Below are 13,276 nucleotides of genomic sequence, written 5' to 3' on the forward strand. Positions count from 1 at the left end.
CATTTCTTTCCTTTTCCTTCACTGCTGTGTATAATTAGTGGCCTGTGAAAGGTCACTTTGGTCCTTGAGTGACTGTGGTACTTTCCTGCATATTCTTTGTCCCTGTAATAAGTTTTTGGTTTGAGGATAGCCATGACTATGGGTGGCTGCAGAGAATGATGTGCAGAGCAGCTCACTACTCTTTTCAGGTTTCTCAGAAAAAAAGATCTTCAAGTGTTAGTTCATGGTTTTTGTATCCCCCCCTCTTCCCAAAAGACTAGTGAAATATTTTCTGACCCTTACAATGTGAAAATGGGTAGAACCTAATGGTTGGCTGTGCAGTAAATATGGAAAATGTGATTTAAATTAATGGAACATATATTTTCTTCAAAAAGTGTGGTCGAGTTTTTACCTGGTTTGCTGAACTGAGGAACATTTGCAGGATATCTGAGCTGCTGAAAGGAAGCCAGTTGTCATCTAGCAGGATTGCTGGAGCATGAGCTAGTCTGCCTGTAAGCGCCTGAGAAAACACAGTGCAGGGAATGTGTCACTTCTTATGGCCTGACAACTAGCATCCATCTGAAATGGCTTGGCACTACTTATCCATAAAATTAGAGTTTGTTTAAATATACAATGTTGAATCCCTGGAATGATTTACTACATAATCCATCTCTGCTCCTATGGAGACAAATATGAGGCTGGCTTTTCCGCTCAGTGGTTGAGGGCAAAGACAATTATGCGAAGTTTATGCTATAAGGAAATAGGAAAGGCCCAAGATTGGTGTAATTCCTTCTTGAACAGAGACAGTCAAATATGTGGCTTATTGGATTTTCCATTCCACTTTTCCCATCCACATCTTTTGATTTTTGCTACATGTAGATGCAGTTTGTCATCTGCACTTGTCACAGTGATATTTATTTTCAATCTCAAATCAAATGTACATTAAATGTGTGGTTGAGGTATCAGAATCAGACACAGTCTTGTTCTTTTATTATCTGAATGTCATTAAATTGGCAGTAAACTGACAGGGACAAATAATGTTTATCACCTTTGCAATTTTTAACATCTTTTCAAGTCTGCGCAGCCACAGCATGATAACTACTGGTCATTTTTCTGCAGCACTGCCATTTAATGAATCTTTCCATTGCCTAGTGGATAACAGAATGAACAAATGCCTTTCTGTGTTAGTGGCTGCCACTGCCTATCCTATCAGATAATTAACTTTTTGCAAATAGACTGCACTGACTACCAAACAGAGTAAGCCCGCACAATTAGAATTACTTATCTATGTTCTCTCTTTTTTCCAGACGTTGGAGGAAAAACAAACAAGACAAACAAATCCAAATTTCATACTTCTTGCTCGCCTGTTTTTTTTCCTCAAACGGTCACACACGAATTGGCCACAGATTTGTGTATTCATACACAAATGAACAAATAATGAATGAGGGGAGATGAAAATTAAGTCTTATTGAAAGTGAAGCCTCTGTATTATTTTGCATCGGCGTATGACAACCTCAACCCAGATGTTCAGTATTTCCGACAGGAGGGTCTAGTGTTTTCCACCTCCCTTCTCCTTCAGTCTTGTTTTTTTTGGTCTCGCACCGACTGTGGCGCAATTCAATATTTATATGTTTCCTTCTGTTTGGTTTCCACCGCAAAGGGAGGTGGGCTTTCATGTGTCTGATTTGCCACAGCAGCGATTCAGTTCCAGCTTTTAAAGCGTTGGGGGCCGTTTGAACAAAGCCATCTGTTTGAGTGGGCCGTTTTATTAAGTGACAAACTGGATCCCTCTACCTCACTAATGTGTCCTGTGGGAGATGGCAGTAGCTTGTGTGTGTGTGTGTGTGTGTGTGTGGTAGAGAGACAGAGACAGGAAAAGAGAGGGTACAAGTTTTCCTCTGCAAACATTGTAATATACCACTGAAGAGACTACAAAGCCGATGTAGCTGTCATTGCAGAACTGAAAGGTTTTTGCCTTTATGAATCTACAATCATAATTGAATAAGGGAGCCTTTCAGTTTCCATCTTATCCCATGAAGCACAGGCAAAAAAGCTCAGCACTGTTCCATAAATAACCATTTATATTTATTTAATGGAACCTTCCAGAATTGTCTATCGTCCTACACCCCCACCACCATCCAATTTATTAATGTCATTCTCCCGTTTACAATGTTCCCTCCATCCAGTGAGAACATTCTTACACCCATGAGAGTGAGTGTCTGTATAAGCATGCACATGTGGATGATGGGTTGTGGCTTGCGCACCTCTGGTGCCTTTTTCTCACATCTTGTCAGAGAATCTGTCAGTGCACTGAATGTGGGACAAGAGCATTAACCATTCTTTTTGAAGCTGTTGCTGTTGTCTGTGCAAAAGTGCCCTAACTCCTGCAGAGCCATAGCCAGAAACTCAGACCTTTCATAGCAATGCCATTGAGCATGAGTAATTACACACTGACTGAGGTTAAGAAAGTCCCATTGGAATATAATTTTTTTTGCAGCCTTAGTCATCATGCTGAATATTTGGCAGGGAAAATACGCTGGTGAGTTGCGTATTATAATGTGTGCCATAGTTTTCCTGTCTTTGAAGACATGTTCTAAGTGATGATATGCATTTATTTATTCACGGGAGACTCTCAGCGGCTTATGAGCCAAATAAGAGACACTGACCCTATCACAAAATGGACCTGCAGCCTTAATATCCATATGCAGTCTTAATATTAATGTGTTATTAAGCTGCATTCTTGTATATTCTATTGAATTAGTTTTACATAATGACTGTTATGAATTTTGCTTAGAGAGCACATTTAAGCAGTTGGGAAGGTGGGGGGGGAGGCAGGAGCGGGGGGCAGTGTGGGAGAAGACTTGTATTATGAACTTCATTATGTGTGACAAGCAGCACAATATTGATGGAAGAGCGGGTCCCCATCATTGCACTGCATTAAAACCTCTGCAGTGAATTAATGTACTATTCCTGATCCAGTAATTAACAATCATTCGGGGGCCATATCCTTTTTCAAGTAATCACTAATTGCAATAAGAATTTCAGTTTCCATTTAAGGCAAGATTACTGATGAGCATGCAATGCAAATCAGCCAACAGTTCTAATTAAGCTCCAATTCCTTCTCTTTCTTTCTGCCTAGACCCTTTGTGAGCGCATACAATGTGGAATTTGTTTCCTCTGCATCACAAAAGACAATTTTTTATCATAATGCTGCAGATAGAGAGCTGTGTAGTGCCCCAAGAAAATGGTTTACGCTTGTGTTTGTTCCATTGATTAGTATGTGTGGTTTATCTTCTCTCTCTTTTTTCCACTTTTTTTTGCGCATTGTTTGTTTCTGTGTTTGTCTGCATTACTACAGTCTGTTTTCTTTTTGGCATGGGGTCAGATGTTTCTGAACACTGTATAGACTGTTAATTAATCCATAGAGAGGGTGTTGATTTATATGCTACAGCATTTGCAATCCCCAACAAACCCATCGGTTTGCACCTATCTTTATTTGAATATGATAATGATATTGCTGAAATTGATTTTCAGGATACTTCCATTATATGAAGTCAAATATCCTGCACATATCCGGCATGTGTCACTTTTACCCTCTCCCAACATTTGCTATCCCTTTTTCCAGTTTGTGCCACTTACCATCATTGTGACAAATCATCAATATCACAGAACTGATATGCAGCGGCTTAAAGATGTCGAATGAGGTTAATGGCATCTTTAAATGCTCCTTTCTTTCACCCGTCTGTCCAAAATGGAGCAGGGTATTTGCAGACTGCCACCCAATGTGTTAGGATTAATTATCACCCTCCACAACCCCAACTCACCCTGCAAGTTAAAGATTCAGAGAGGAAATGGCCCCTTTCATGCAAATGAAATTGAATATGTCAGTCAGTATAATTGTGAAAACCGAGCCGTCGTGGACTGGTGTCTGCGCCGAATAGAGGTTCCAACTGAAAGTCGGTTTATTAATGTTCTTCTCTCCACTCTTTGATTCATGCTCTTTAATGGCTTGGCAGATCAAACTTTAGTCTATGGCAGAGTCCTGATGACTTGAAAAGTTTTGGCCATTATGAATGAAACCCAGACTCTGATCTCTTGAGAACTATTTAAATGCAATGTTTGGCTGTGAGTTAAGCCAATATCAAACAAACTTGTAATGAATGCAGATTTGCAAGATGCTCTAAACCCAAGAATCATTCAGTTCAGCATGATGATTGGGGGACTGCCAATTGGTATGAAGGCCAATTATTCCAAAACCCCCATAGTTTGAAAAATATCCATTTTCTAAATTATTGATTAAGCCCATTAGTCATAAAACCCATTAGTCCAATGGCCCATTATCCCAAAAACCAAATCCCACTTTCTCCGAAGGCCTGTTGCTCCAAACAAACTCTCAAGTTTGAGCTAAGTGACTGCTGGCATATTACTTTTCAGACTCCATTAGCATATTGCTAAATTTAACAGCTAACATATAAACCATAACGTAAATCATAACGTAAATTATAACATAAATCATAACATACGAGTTTGTATGACGCCTAAAGAAAGACTGATATTTAACTTTAATAGTTATTCTGTGAATAAAGTTAATTGAGGTAAGATGTGTTTGACATTCAAAAACATTGCCAGTCAGCATGACCACACATTTTTTATGTGATTACATTAAATCAGAGTTCTTCTTTGTGGAACATGACACAGAATTCATGAGTGAATTGTGAAAAGTCTGTTTGAGAAGTTAATTTACATTTAAATGACTGATGAGGCAAACAACATCTTCAGCTGTTTCCTACTGTGTCCTACTGTAGGAAGAAAACTTCCTTTAACATACTGTTAGATTTAACAGAGCCAAACTTACCAATAAACATTTACTCCTTCCGAAAGATCAGTTTTGATTTCTTATGACACATAAACAGAGTAGCTCATTTGACAAACATTTATCATTTGGTATTAGTTTCAGTTTCCCAGATAATGCTCACCTTCATTAACAATGCAGTTTACATATATTTATAACTGCTGATATATTAAATCAGAGTTCTACTGAGTAAAACATGACACCACATTTAGCAGAAGATTACAGTAATATTAGGTATTAAACATTATCAGTGTCTGATAAGAGTGTGACTAAAAGTGTTTTTATTACTTTGTTATTTCAAAGAAAGTACCACAACCATGAGTCACAATGCTGTTAGTTTTGAGGGAAAAAACACTGGTCTGGGTTGAGAGAAAGATCATGCTTTGGGTTAAAATGGTCACTTGTACATCAGGGGAGTGTGTATTTTCAGAGCACAAGCCTTCAGAGCAATAGGCTTTTTTTAAGGATACCTTACAGTTACACGGTAACCGGTACATATGGTACATTTCAGAATTTAGTTTTATGTTTCATAATTTTTGTTCCTTCATTTATTTTCCCTAATTTCACATCAGATTTGGTTGGTTTGGTTTTAGGGTCAGGGTTAGGGTTAATCTAAAAGAAACATTGACAAAATGTTTTGGGCATTTTGATTTTAGGTCAAGGCCTATCAGTTTGTTTGCTAACAGCCATTTCCCTATTCCTGTTAGGTATGGTATTGTTGGCTTAACCAGATATTTCACACTTACTGTAGCCTTTGTCATTAATTCATTTTGTTTACCGCCTCTCTTGAGGGTTGCAGGGGAGTTGGAGCCAATCTCAGCTGAAATTGGTCGAAAGGTAGTGTACACCATGGACAGGTCACCAGTCAATCAAATGGCTAACATGTATAGAAACAGACACCCCTCCCACACACATTCACACCTTCGGGCAATTCAGAATCACCATTTTTCTCTGTGGGAGAAAGCCGCAGTACCCAGAGAGAACCCACCCAGGCACAACTCCACACAGAAGGGCCCCAGCTGGCAAGTGGGTTCGAACCTAGAACCCTTTTGTTGTGAGGCGGCAGTGCTGACCATTGCACCACTGTGCCGCTCTTAGCCTTTTGCCTTCTGATTATGTTTTCCAAACATACACTCCGACTGAAATGTTAACAATTCTAGTAAACTGCTGCATTTCAAGAGGTTAATCAGATAGACCTGTGCAATGCTTTTGAACATTGACATTTGACATTTTTGTGGAAACACTAGCCGAAACTTTGGGGAGAAAGGACCGGGTGCAAAGTGACTGATAAAGTGTGGCGATACATTAATCTGGCGGCTTCATTTAAAAGCTTGTTTGAAGACCTCAATATTTATAAAAAGGACTGCAGACAGGAAAAGCAATAATAATACATTTCATATTAAGGCTCTATTTTTTGGAGCGCCCACATTGTGAAAGGCTTCCAATTTCAATTTATGTCTATCCATTAAAAAATATATACCTCCAGTTATGAAACAGTCTGCCCCCTCTGCCTTGTAGTCATGGCTGTTCTCAAGAACAGTGAAGGCTTAAGTCAGCCACCAATTATTAACATGAAAAGCAGAGCAGGGGGGATGCTTCTTCTTTTCCAGTAGCAGCAATGTGAACAAGGTTACATAATGACCTGCAGGGAGAGGCCCACGTCACTAACCTTTTAACTTGTGACAGGCTTTACACTTCCCATTTGTTTTCTAGCGACAGCTTAGCACTGGATTAACAGGTGCCTAGCCGCAGTGCTAATTCATGTGCCTAGCTGCAGTATTAATTCATTAGATTATAGTTACCTCTCAAAGGATATGTGAATACGCAGCAGAGGTAAGCAGAGCTTTTACTGGATGGAGGTTCACACAATTTCGATTCATTTTATATGATTAAAGGCAAAACAAAGTCTGCAGTCTATGCCCAGTTTATTCCATTTTAATTAAAATATGTTATATCAAAACTAACACAATTACAGGCACCTCATTTGTGTCATAATGGCTTCTGTTTATTTGCCAAAATGATGAACTGAAAAGGTTCTATGGTGAAAGGTTTCTTTGTGGTGCGTGAGTTTGCACAATGTTTGTTCATAGACCGTATCTTTCTTGTTGCTGTCAAGGTGCTAGTCGTGGCATTGTTTGAGAAAACTGAGGTTTCAATCAGCCTCTGTCTACCTGAAGCCATACGAGTCCACCAAAATGGATGTTTGCCAGCGGCAGACCTAAAATGGGGGTATGATGGTGATATCAGCGGCCATGTCTGAAAACACCATTACCTCCATGTCATGCCTCAATCACTCCCCATTGTGCGATGACTCTCCCCCACCCTCTTCCCCTCACCTCCAGTGCTGATCTCCTGTACATGTCGTAGCAGTCTATCACAGCCGGCGTAGGGAGACGCACCGAGCCGTAATGGATGGCCCTGGAGCGAAAACAGCCCCAATAGCATATGAATTACCCATCAGCACCCTCTTGGTTGGGTGCCAATGTGCACCACACCCCAGCCAAGTCAATGAGATAAGGTGCAAATGCAGATATAATGGCACTTTTTGCCGCATACAAATTACACAGTGTCAATTCTGCAGCCCACCTGTCTGATCTGTCAGCTGGTGAATGAGAGAGAAATCCTGAGATGTGTGTATGTGTGCATGTGTGTGTGGGTCCGTCATGAGGCAAACAGGTGATTTCCCAGACTCATTTGCCCAGTGGAAGCCCAGCTGCTTGCCTGTTTATCTTTTCGCCCTTTTGATTGCTGACCACATATCTTATGTCACCTCTCCACAAATCCTGCAGGTTAATTTGTCCCTCACTCGCAGTGGTGCTGCTGCCACTGCTGCTGGGCAATACAATCTGGGAGGGGAAATCAGTCTGCACACAGGCACGCGAACAAGCACAATCACACATTCTCACACACACAGATGAGGTGATTCAGATGGTTGGCATTACTGCAGCTGTGTGGCCCCTAATGGCCTGCTGAAGTGATTGATAAAAGGCAAACAGTTGCAGGGGGACAGATGGAGCTACACCTCCCACTGAAGCTGGCACTCAAGCTTCAGAGGAAAATACTAGGGGGGTCTGACTTAGCGCAATGACATTATTGCTAGTGAAATTATAAGAGCCTTGATCATCATGATAAAGATGCAATTTAAATTTCACAATCAAATTCTCATCAGGGAGAGACGGGTTCCTTTGATTACTAGTCACTGGTATGTTTTCTGATTTTCCAGCAGTTGTAATAGAAATGTCAGCTCACAGATAGGAACTGATTGTACTGAAGAAAAAAAAAAAAAAAGGAAAAGCAGAGTCTAATTTTTGGAATTGAAAATAAATAGAAAATTGACAAAACATAAATTGTACTGGGATATATGTATATCTATAATTCTCAGGAATCAAGTTGCAGGGACAGAGTTGTACTGTAGCTCCATTTACAGTGGTGGCGCTCAGAGCCTGAACAAATGCTATTGTACAGTGTTGCTAAACCACCGCAGTAGATGGGAACATCCATGCCATGTCCACACAATGCAAACACTGTTCCACTCTGCTATTCTCTCACCTCCACTACGCTGCATTTTTTGAATTTGTATCTCCATTGCCTTTACACTTGACTTGCTGTGCTGAATTGAGGGACCAATTAGGACTAACAGAACACTCACATGGCCAATCAGAGCATTGCAAGGACCTCATCAGGTGCGTGTCTCATTTGCATGGGGGGTAGCAAATGTTCCAGTTGGTGATTTTCTAGAGATTGTAATATAATGTCTGCTACTGAACCGAGAGAAAAGCTTCTGCCTTTCTCCAGCAGTTTGGAAAATGTTAGCCTCTGTTATTAGAGAAATTGAATTGGCACATGATTTATGTCCAGAGGAGGAGCATGTTGATGGTGTGATGTTTAACAGCTTGTTAAGATAGATGGCTTTTAGTACTGAATGACGCATAAAAGTCCAGTTTGCTGGCAATCATCTTTTCAACCATAGTTAATATATGACTTATTTTTCTTTTAAAAACATGTCCCTATTTGCGGCATTACAAATGAGCTATTCACTACTTCACTACTACTTTATAGAAAAAACAGCTAATAAAAAATGTATACAAAGCAAAAGGATAGAAAAATAGAGTAATTTCATGTATATCCTTTGTAGGCAATGCTGTGAACAATAGAATGCTTATGGGAGCAGTTTCTGTACCGGTTTCAGTGTTTGTGTTGTGACAGTATCACAAAGTGATCGTAATAACAATTTTTACTGTCACAGAAGAAACAAACAATCTTTTTTTTTTCTCAATGGAAGTTAGCTGCTGTGACAACTACAACTTTTTCCTCTGTGTAAATAACTGACATCAAGTTTGAAATTCCTGCCACATTTCAGAACAGTGTCAAATGTTGTGTACATAATCTTTTTGTTTATATTCTTTTTTTTCTTTTATAAAACATGTCTTCCCCAACAAGAAACACAGTCTACTGTATTTATCACTGTAAATATATTTCCTGTAGAGATTCCAGTTACTTGGAAATACTGTACTTCCAGGGTCATGACAATGTTTGGTAAACTCTGCTTCCAAGACCTGTTCTGATCTCAGCCACTGATCATCCATTCCCACTTTCACTATAAAGTCAGTGCAATCTCTTGTCTTGACCTCTAAAGACAATCCTCTTAACAGCCACATGCTGAAATCTGCAACTTTGTTACTTTCTGGTGTGTGGGGCTTGATAAGAGAGATTAATCGCCCTGTCTGCAACGCTTAGCATGCTCACTAACTATTTTTGTTATCTTTTATTCTGTTTCTGTCTCTCTCCAGCACCACCAAAGTTTTTAAGAACCCCCAATGACCAAACAGGCGTACAAGGAGGTGTGGCATCCTTCATCTGCCAAGCTACGGGAGATCCACGGCCGAAGATTGTGTGGAACAAGAAGGGGAAGAAAGTCAGCAACCAGAGATTTGAGGTATTAGGTCTATTGTTCTGATGTAAAATGCTCGACAAAAATGGGAATGCTTAAGCACTGCTTTTGGCTCTGCTCTCACATAATCCATCGCACCAAGCCCCGCTCACTCGCTTTTCAAACCGACTTGCCACCACGCAATGCAGGCTCTAATAATCATGCTAGCCAGGCTTTTAAACATGCATACGTTTTAATGAGGAAGTATACAAAAGATCTGGGGACAGATTTGTAATTAATTAAGACAAGAAAAGAGCAATTGGATAGAAAGGAAAAAAAGGAACTTGTGGTGTGACCCAGATACCTTCATTAGCATCACACCACATTTGCCAGTTTTATGCAAAGCCAAAGAGGAAGAGGCTTTTTTACTTCGAAATATCCTTTTGCTTTGTGGCATCTTTATCTAAATGCATGTCCTACCCCTCCTTATTTTGGCTGAAGCTTTGATTTCTGGTCAGCTTTAATCTGCACTTGGGCTCAATACCCATGAGAAATAACACATCATCGCAGAACACTGATAAGATTTCTATTAATTTCTGTGTCAGTCCTCGGGACTATCATAGTGTCATTTTTTTTTCTTCTCTGCCCTAGATGCCATATTTGCTTGCTACTGCACAGCAGCAATGGCTTAATGGAGCTTGGAGACCTCTTCCCGCCTCTTCTTTTGCGTCTCATGCCCACAGAAATCTAATCTTATCAGAGTTCATCGCGTTTACATTGCTTGTTGTGCTGAATGCTAACACACTAGTTTTCATTCCCTCATTGCCTCACAGGAATTGCTGGCTGCCGCCATTCCATGCCCATTCAATCATGCACTGCCTCATCTTCTAAGAAAAACCCATTTCCTTTTAGAAGTCTTGCAACTTCCTTTCTAATTCGCTCTCTGGCTTTGAGTGAGAAAGGAGGCTGTTTTTTTTCTTGCCATCACCTGCTGTCAGCTTGAATGCCAACATCGCTATAGCTTGGCCAATGAAATGTTGACGTGTAACACATGCTCAGATATATTGTGAATGTTAAAAATGTTTGTAGGCCTCTGTGTGTGTGTGTGTGTGCGTGTGTGCGTGTGCGTGTGTGTGTGTGTGTGTGTGTGTGTGTGTGTGTGCGCGCGCGCGCATGTGTGAGAATCAGAGGTGTCAGGCCTATCTATATTGAAATCTACCTCTATGCTTAAAAGAGATTGAGTTATGACACAGGGCTTTCTAAAATCAGTGAGTATACAACATGTAGCATGCAAAAATAGCTGAATAAGCTACAATAAACACCTGTTTGTGAGCATTTTATGTGTCGTCCGTCCAAAACAGTCGTTCCTGTCTTTTGTACCACTATATCACCTCATGGTACAACTGTCCGCAACCGTTTATCAAGCCACCTTTAACTGTTTGTGCTTGTTTCTGTCCCATTGACACAATCCAGTGTGATGCATTTTTCAAGGGATCAAATGTTAGCTTTAAGAGTGGGATACATTTGATTGAAATTTTTACTCTGCTACAGATCCGACCAAAAATTGACAGATCCCTCTCCCCATTCTTAAAGTTAGTCAGCCGCACTTTTTAAATTATGCACAAAGAGAAGCTACACATCAGATGGGCTTGATATATTTAAGTAGCATACCTACAAAGCTAAAAAAAAAAAAACACAAATATGCTAATATCCACATGATATCTATATCCATTCTAGTACTTTACAGATCCTTAAGTTACTTTTTGTACATGCTCAGTAACAACAATATTCAAAATTGAACACAAAAACACTAGGACTCAATGTAAGGTAGGCAGCAGCTTTTGTTTCTGTCATAGGAAGCACATTGTGTCAGTCACCATCAGTGTTGTTAGCCAAATGTCTTTGACAGTGTTGTTTTTTTTAATTTGCTCTGTGGAAGGTCCCTCGCCCATTGTGAACCAAAAAATCTCCTTTAACATATCTTGTCTCTCGCACCTGCAGGTGATAGAGTTCGATGACGGCTCTGGTTCAGTGCTAAGAATTCAGCCATTACGCACGCCCCGAGATGAAGCCATATATGAATGCGTCGCCTCCAACAGTGTTGGAGAGACGAGCGCTACCACCAGACTCACTGTTTTACGTGGTAGGTCCCTCCCCAAAAGAAAAAAAAAAAACACACACACACCACTAACATGCCCTTTTTCTCCCAGCTAACTCAGGTAAGCTTGCATTTCTTTGTTTTATGTCTGTCCTGTCCTCTTTTCTTTGTTTCCCTCTCTCGCACAGCACAGTCACACCCAATTAGAAACTCTGGTTACACTCACGTTGTGTATTCTAACTTGATAAGATTTAGTCCATTAGCCATTTAGCCAAGTAAGTTTCCGTTTCTAAGTGACTTAAGTCATTTGCATACAGATTCCTGACACAATAATTAAGATGCCAGTTAAATTATGCAAATAGCCATCCATTCCTACCCTGCGGTGGTTTAATGGAAAAGCTCAGCAATAATTTTCAAATCAGTCATTTTTCATCTCTACACTTCAGCTTTAATATCCGTTTGACCAAGTAGAAAATAAAGCAGTGTATTCTTTTGTGGTTACCTATATTGTTTTTGGTAGCATCCTAGTAGCAGTGGCCAGTGGCTGTAAATACCCAGCACTCCTCTACATAAACATGTGTAACAATCCAGGCGGGAAAGGTCAGACACTGTTTACTTCCAGTCAGCAGTGAGAATAAAAGTCAGACGACAAATATCAAGTTGGTTGACAGAGCCTCTTTTATAATAAGCACTGAGCAAAATTTTATCTTGATTACACACAACATTCTATTCAAAGGCAAATATGTGGTAGCCCTGAGCTCAAAAGGCTGCGTAATATCTCTCTAAAACATGACTTGTTTGGCAGTGAATGGGGAAAATGGCTTTAGAAAAAAAAGCCATGGGCTGCCTGAATGAGGTGTGCTCCATTATGCACCACAATTACACAACATGGTAAATGAGTTCCTATTGAGAGGGGTGCTTCCATCCTATAGAAAAAAAGCTGGCTCTGTGAGTCTCTGAAGCCCCCGCCCGCCCCCCACTCTCTCTGCTTCTTATCTCACCAATGAGCCAACAAAAGGCCCTTTGCACTGTCTCCAGAGGCCGATTGAAAGAGAAAGGTGGCACGTTCACATGCAGGTCTCTCCTGTTTACTCTGGACCACAAAGTGAGTGTGTGTCTATGTGCGTGTATGTATGTCTGTATGTGTGTGTGTGTGCTCCCACATGCAATATTGTGCACATTTCCTTTTCCCTTTCACTCAGTCTCTATCTTTGTGGGGGTTTTTTCCTTCACACACACAGACACAGACACACACAGACAGACACACACCAATAGATAACTGAGGGATGGGTTGAAGCTGCTCTTCCCGGCTCCACGGCCTAGCATTAGCATGTTTATTACCATTTCCATTTTGCTCCTCTGCTCACTCTCCTTTCCCATCAATGTATTGAAGGTGAGTAGAGGCCTATCACCTCTCCCCCTAGCCACCACCCCCCGTCCCCCCAAAAAAAGAAAATCAGTTTTTCTTTCTACGGAT

The 13,276-nt window shown here is 40.5% G+C and overlaps 1 protein-coding gene across 2 annotated transcripts in view; it reads left to right on the top strand.

Moving 5' to 3' along the window:
- LOC134005964 (receptor-type tyrosine-protein phosphatase delta-like) overlaps window positions 1-13,276 on the top strand; it is a 135,819-nt gene that overhangs the window by 52,604 nt on the left and 69,939 nt on the right. For both annotated transcript variants that reach the window (XM_062445010.1, XM_062445011.1), the window contains exons 3-4: window positions 9,622-9,767; window positions 11,703-11,844. In XM_062445010.1, the coding sequence (XP_062300994.1) occupies window positions 9,622-9,767; window positions 11,703-11,844 (288 nt within the window). The remainder of the gene's footprint in view (window positions 1-9,621; window positions 9,768-11,702; window positions 11,845-13,276) is intronic.

Source organism: Scomber scombrus, chromosome 23, assembly GCF_963691925.1.
Source record: "Scomber scombrus chromosome 23, fScoSco1.1, whole genome shotgun sequence".
Taxonomy (NCBI): Eukaryota; Metazoa; Chordata; class Actinopteri; order Scombriformes; family Scombridae; genus Scomber; species Scomber scombrus.